This window comes from Polyergus mexicanus, unplaced genomic scaffold (assembly GCF_030449975.1).
Source record: "Polyergus mexicanus isolate NDT 795.1 unplaced genomic scaffold, iyPolMexi1.0 SCAF_18, whole genome shotgun sequence".
Lineage (NCBI taxonomy): Eukaryota > Metazoa > Arthropoda > Insecta > Hymenoptera > Formicidae > Polyergus > Polyergus mexicanus.
Genome location: NW_027223338.1, coordinates 2,983,433 through 2,990,118, shown reverse-complemented (window position 1 = coordinate 2,990,118; position 6,686 = coordinate 2,983,433). Strand labels below are relative to the sequence as shown.

Sequence of the window (6,686 nt, the reverse complement as noted above, 5' to 3'; positions counted from 1 at the left end):
TACAGCAAATTTTTCAACATACAATAATAGGAAAGAGTACAGATAAAGATCATCGAAATACATGAATCAACTTAATCAGTAAATCTTAGCATAGGGTTATTTACATAAGCGTTCTTAGAGTAGATATATGTACATATACAGAGCGTGACGATAATTAAAGTCAAATTTAATTATTAACGCATAAAGAAAACGCAAGTTAATTTAAGAGCCAGTGTCACTTGATATCGGTAGCTGACAGATCTGCGTTATTGGTCGCTTTAGAGTGGTTTTGGCAGTACGCAATGTAACTACTCGGACATGCCCATCCGATCCCGGATGTACGTCTAATATTCGGGCAAGTTCCCATTTCGAAGGAGGTGCCAAATTATTTTTCAACAATACCAGCTCGTTAATTTTGAGCTCCGGTTTGTTTTCTTGCCATTTACGCCTTTGTTGCAATGTATGCAAATAATCAGAAGACCAAGAACGCCAGATCTGTTCTAAAATCGCACGCACTTGCTGCCATCGAGACAGCCGATTCGAATCGATATCTAAAACAGATTCTTCAGGCGGACTTACTAACGGGCGACCGACTAAAAAATGACCCGGAGTTAACGCGGAAAAGTCATTCGGATCATCATGTAACGCGGAAATCGGGCGGGAATTTAGGCAAGCCTCGATTTGACACAGCAGCGTAGCGAACTCGATCTGCGATAATGTTCGGGAACCAATCGCTCGTTTCAAATGGAACTTTAATCCTTTGACACCGGCTTCCCAAAGTCCGCCGAAATGCGGAGCAGAGGGAGGTATAAAATGCCATTTTACGTTATCATTAGCGATAGCGTCTTGTATTTGAGGGTCAGCGACAAGTCGCTGAAAGGTAGTGTTTAATTCGCGGTCCGCGCCTTGAAAATTAGTGCCGTTATCACTGTACATGTCGGATGGAAGACCGCGACGGCTTGCAAATCTCCGAAAGGCGGAGAGAAAACCGTTAGTAGCGTAATCATCTACGTATTCTAAATGGACGGCCTTTGTCGAGAGACAAATAAAAACGGCAACATAATATTTTTTGGATCGTTGACCGCGGCCGACTGACGGAATTATATTCATCGGCCCGGCGTAATCGACGCCTGTGTGCGAGAACGGAGCCGAAGGCGTGACGCGGGGCTGGGGGAGATTCCCCATCAGCTGTTGCGAGGTACGTGCGCGTTCGCGTACGCACTTTACACAACTACGTATAAGAGATTTTACACTGGTGCGCGCTGAAATTATCCAATAATTTTGGCGTAAAATTCTTAACATTAATTGAGTGCCTCCATGAAGAGAGGCTTTATGAGCTTGAGCGATTAATAAATCCGAAATTCGATGTTTCGGTAAAATTATAGGGTGCCGTTCATCATAACTGAGTGACGAATTGTCAATCCGCCCGCCAAGGCGAATTAATTTATCTTTCCCGAGAAAGGGATAAAGCGATAACAAAGAACTGGATCTTGGCAGTAAACCTTTATCGTTTAACGCTTGAATTTCGGATGGAAAATGACGTTGTTGCACGTAACGGAGCCAAAACAAGGAAGCTTCTTTGAGCTCGGCAGCGGACAAGCACGTCGTATTCACGCTCGCATTGGTCGCGCGACATTTTAGATTATTAATAAAACGTTGCACGCGTGCCGTGACTCGAATTAACTTCTTCCATGTAGAGACTTCGTTCGGTAATTGCCACTCCAGAATATGTTGAGCATGACAAACGATCGTATTTCGCGTTTCGGTTTCGATTATCTGACGATCGGCCTCAAGTTGATCTTTTAATTTATCATGGATCGGCCACGCGGTAGAAGGGGAACTCAACCAGGCAGGGCCGGCCCACCAAAGTTCGAAATCGCGGAGTTCAGCGGGTGACAAACCTCGCGACGCGCAATCCGCTGGATTTTCCTTAGATGGGACGTGATTCCATTTAATCGACGGCAGCCGAGTTTGTACTTCCGATACGCGATTCGCCACATAAGTAGTCCATCTTGATGGATGGCCTCGTAACCATGCGAGCGCGACCGAAGAATCTGTCCATCCGTACGTCGGAATGTGCTGCAAATTTAACGATTTTTGCGCGAATTCTAGCAATCGAGTTAATAAGACTATGGCATTTAATTCTAGACGCGGCACGCTAATCGTTTTAATCGGAGCTACCTTTGATTTTGCGGTTATTAAGACTACTGAAAACTCGCTGAGCGATCGGAGAATTCTTAAATAAATGACAGCGGCGTACGCTCGATTAGACGCGTCGGCGAATCCGTGCAACTCGATAGCCAAATTTTCCGGATGCATTCCAGTCCATCGCGGAATGCGAATTTCTTTTAAATTTATGAATTCCGCACAATATTTTTTCCAGGGCTCTAACAAGTCCGCCGTGATAGGAGAATCCCAATCGAGTTTTCTTAGCCACAGTTCTTGAATCATAATTTTCGCGGTGATTATTACCGGAGAAACCCATCCCAGTGGATCGAAGAATTTCGCGATAAATGATAGTATCAGACGTTTCGTATTCATATTGACCGAAGGTGACTCGATTTGAAAACGAAACGAATCTTCTCGTGGTATCCACTCAAGTCCGAGCACCTTAAGCGTATCATCCTTATCGAATGTACGAGCGATAGCGAGTTCATGCTCTCCCGGAGGAATGTCTGTTAATAATTCTATAGAATTGGCAGCCCATTTGCGTAAATGAAAACCGCCTCGCGCCATCAATTTCGTAAGCTGATCGCGACTTTCCTTTAGCGACGGAACTTCATCGGCGCCAAATAGAACGTCGTCGACGTAAATAGAATCTTGTACTATTTTTTGTGCTTTTGGAAAGGAATGACCTTCGTCGATAGCTAATTGATTGATAACGCGCATGGCTAAATACGGAGCTGGAGTAGTACCGTATGTAACTGTAAGCAATCGATAAGATTGTATCGGAGAATTAATATTAGATCGCCAAAAAATCCGCAAAAAATCGACATCGTCTCGATGAACGCGGATCTGTCGAAACATCTTTTCGATATCGGCGGTGTACACATAACGAAATTGACGCCAACGAAGGATAATTGAGGACAAATCGCGTTGTAATTTAGGCCCGGTCATTAAATGATTATTTAATGTAGAACCATTGCTCGTTTTGCACGACGCGTTAAATACTACGCGAAGTTTCGTCGTGCTGCTAGACTCGCGTAGTACCGGATGATGCGGTATATACACCGCTTGGTTAAGCGTCGGATTTTCGTCGGAGACAGGTTCCATATGACCCATAGATTTATATTCATTTAAGAAAGAATGATAGGGTTTCGCGAGATCCGGATTTTTTCGTAGGCGTTGTTCTAATTTCGAATAAAGAAGCGCGGCAGTTTCGCGCGAAGCTCCTATATCGAGCGGAGGGTTGGTTTTAAATGGTAACCGTATTATATAGCGGCCGTCTTCGGCACGCTGATGTGTTTCGATAAAATGTTGTTCGCATTTTTTATCTTCTTCCGACAGCTGAAGTTCGGAAGAAATTTCCTCGATCTCCCAAAATTTTTGAAGGAGAGAATCGAGCGAAGGAATTGTTACGCAATTTAATGAAGTCGCGGAGCCGGTAATTGAATTAGAAGTGCCGGTAGGACCGGATAATATCCATCCTAAAGCAGTAAGCTGGGCCGTCGGAGTTCCGGTCGGACCATGTTTTATCTTTTGCTTTAATAACGATCCATATAAATCTGATCCGATGAGCAGATGGATCGGATGATTGCTAAACGGATCCGGATCCGCGAGAGATAATTTCCGTAAATGCGGCCAATAATTTACGGTTTTAGTCTTTGAGCCTGCGTATGACGTGATTTTTTGATATACGAAAGCAGTCAAAGAGAAGGTGGAGGAACCTCGCCCATTACAAGACTCGAGAGTAAGAGACACCTGAGATTTCGCTACGCCACTGTATCGTTCACCGAAACACTGTACGTGGAGGCTCGCGCGGGAACGTTTCGTGCGCATAGTTTGACACAACGATTCCGAAATAAAGCTAACAGCCGAGCCTTGATCTAACAACGCACGAACTTTAAATTTACGTCCTTCGATGGTACGCAGTATTACCCATGCGGTGGCTAGTAACACGTTCGGCGGATTTTTCAGCGGCGAATGAAGCGTTTGAACGGAAGCGACGGCGGTCTCGTTCTTTATCTCAGGGGTGGCCGAGCCGCTCGGTTGAGCGTTAAGAGTTTTGTTTTCCAAAACAGAATTTTCACTAATCTTCTGTACTGGTATATTTGATGCACGATGCAAGAGCGTATGATGTGCTCGTCGGCACAAATTACAGCGTTTTTTACTCTTGCAAGAGGTCGGGAAATGGCCGACTTTTAAACAATTAAAGCAACATTTGTGTGATTTGAGAAACTGAGTTCTCTGTTCGACGGATTTACGCTTAAACTCGTCGCATAACATCAAATTATGATTGCCGGAACAATTCAAACATTTTTCGGTGGCTACGTTATTCACCGAGGCCCGATTAGAGCCTTTATTTTTATGAGACGAAGTATCGGCATTTAACTTAGAATGATCGGTTAGTCCTCGAATTCGCAACGTCATAAAATCTCGAATCTCTTCGTACGTCGGAGATGCGGTTGATTTACCGCGTTGCAGATTCCACTCATTACGTGTGCGTGGACTAAATTTTTGCGAAACAATATAGACTAATAAGTCATCCCATTTTTCAACAGGTCTGCCTAAATTTGTTAACGCGGCTAATGACGCGGCAACGGTATCGCGTAAACCTTTGAGTTCGACAGCGGATTCCGTTTTCATAATAGGCAAATCAGCGAAAGCATGAATATGCGCATGAATAATCGCGTTTTGATTATCGTACTCTTCGATAAGTAATTTCCACGCACCATCGTAATTTGCGTCTGCAATCTTAACATGATTAATTAATACAGCGGCTTCGCCCGTGACACTGGCTTTTAAATAATGTAATTTCTGCGTATTCGACAGCGATTCTTTCGAGGCGACGAGCGATTCGAATATTCCGCGGAAGTTTTCCCATTCCGCGAAATTACCGGAAAATTTCGGCAACGGGATTCGTGGTAATTGCAATGAAACCGTACCAGACAATTCGCGAGAAGAAATGTCGCTTACCGTTGATGCCGCATTTGGGTCGCACCGGGAGAATTTACCTATCACGTCTGCGAGGTAGTCCGCCGCTTCGTGGTAGACGTCCTCGGCCGTAAAGAATTCCTCCTCGGTGAAGTATGGGACTGTACGCTGTTCGTCGGCCGTTGCTATTTGCTGAAGCTGGACGTTGAGACGTTGACACCTTTCCCATAATGTCTCCAAGGCGTCCAGTCGACTCTTCGCCTTGTATTGCGTGACGTTGGCCTTGCCCATTTTCTTAAAGTTGGGGAACACTCGCTTCATCGAGCTTATTGTAATAGATTGCTCGATGAGGAGGCCCTGCAGCGAGTCCGTCATGATGGTAGTCATATAAGATGAAGCCTTTCAGCAACAATTTACCACCTGGTGGTTGTAGAGATGCTGAAGCGTGACGACTGGTCCGTCGCACGCGGATGTGCGAAGACGCACTATAATTTTCACTTAACAGTGCCGCGCGCTAAAGCGTGCGACAACTATGTGTAACTGCGGATTACGCAGGACGCACTCTGAGGTGCGGAGTGCTAAAGAGCACAAAGATTGCACTTAAGCTGTGCAAAGCGCTAAGAAGCGCGTGATTTGCGCGGCACTGCGGATTACGCAGGACGCACTTTGAGGTGCGGAGTGCTAAAGAGCACAAAGATTGCACTTAAGCTGTGCAAAGCGCTAAGAAGCGCGAGATTTGCGCGGCACTGCGGATTACGCAGGGCGCAAATAATAATGATACGTTGTGCTTAATAGCACAACTTTAATAATGCAAAGGGATGCAAAGTTGACTTCGCGCACTTTATTTTCCCGGAAGTCCTTTCAACGCACTCGCGTTATTATTTACGGCAGCGGAATGCGGATAGATGTTTTGATATCGCGCACCGTCTCCGTCTCGCGATAGTTTTTATAAGTGCTGTTACCTTAGCGTGTCAGCGTTCTCACTCGCACTCCGCGAACTGATTACCGAATCACTATCTGTTTTTCCAAAATCCGGCTCGAAGGACCATTTAATGTAGCCGCGCCTTCGATTTACACGTCCACATTAACAGAATTTATTTGTTTCGCCGATCGGAGAGATAGGACGTAATTGATTTGTCCGGGTTTAGTTTGTTGAACAGTATTTATTCCTTTCGACACCAACTCCCGGACCGTCTTAGGTAATCGCACGCGACAGCAAGATATGAGCGGACACACGAATTATCGTTTAATTATAACTTTAGGAGCGTGAGGCGTTCGGTGTGCTCCCGGTGAAGGCTTGCGACGAAGTGTCTTAACGAAAAACCTTCTCTTCGATCCACGTACAATAGTCCTGGTTGATACGGGTACTACAAAAAATGAGGAATTTCGATCGTTCGATTCCGAGAGCCAATCGGCTATCGACAACGAGGTGTTTGTCAGAATCGAACGATACGAAGAAACCGCAAACACGGAATGAAAACAAGGCTTCGCACGTAACGTCTCGCTTTAGAACGTTCGAGAAACGAAATTAATAATATAGTTTATAAAACGCTTACTTTCTTGAACAAAACAGAAACGAAAAACCATTATCCTTTTCATTTTTTCTAGGAAGA

The 6,686-nt window shown here is 44.9% G+C and overlaps 1 protein-coding gene across 1 annotated transcript; it reads right to left on the bottom strand.

Moving 5' to 3' along the window:
* Positions 1-201: 201 nt before the first annotated feature.
* LOC138941322 (uncharacterized) lies at positions 202-5,448 on the bottom strand. The gene is made up of 2 exons (XM_070310885.1): positions 5,154-5,448; positions 202-4,673 (listed from the first exon to the last, which is right to left on the bottom strand). The coding sequence occupies exons 1-2, from the start codon at positions 5,446-5,448 to the stop codon at positions 202-204; spliced, it is 4,767 nt and encodes a 1,588-aa protein (XP_070166986.1).
* Positions 5,449-6,686: the final 1,238 nt, after the last annotated feature.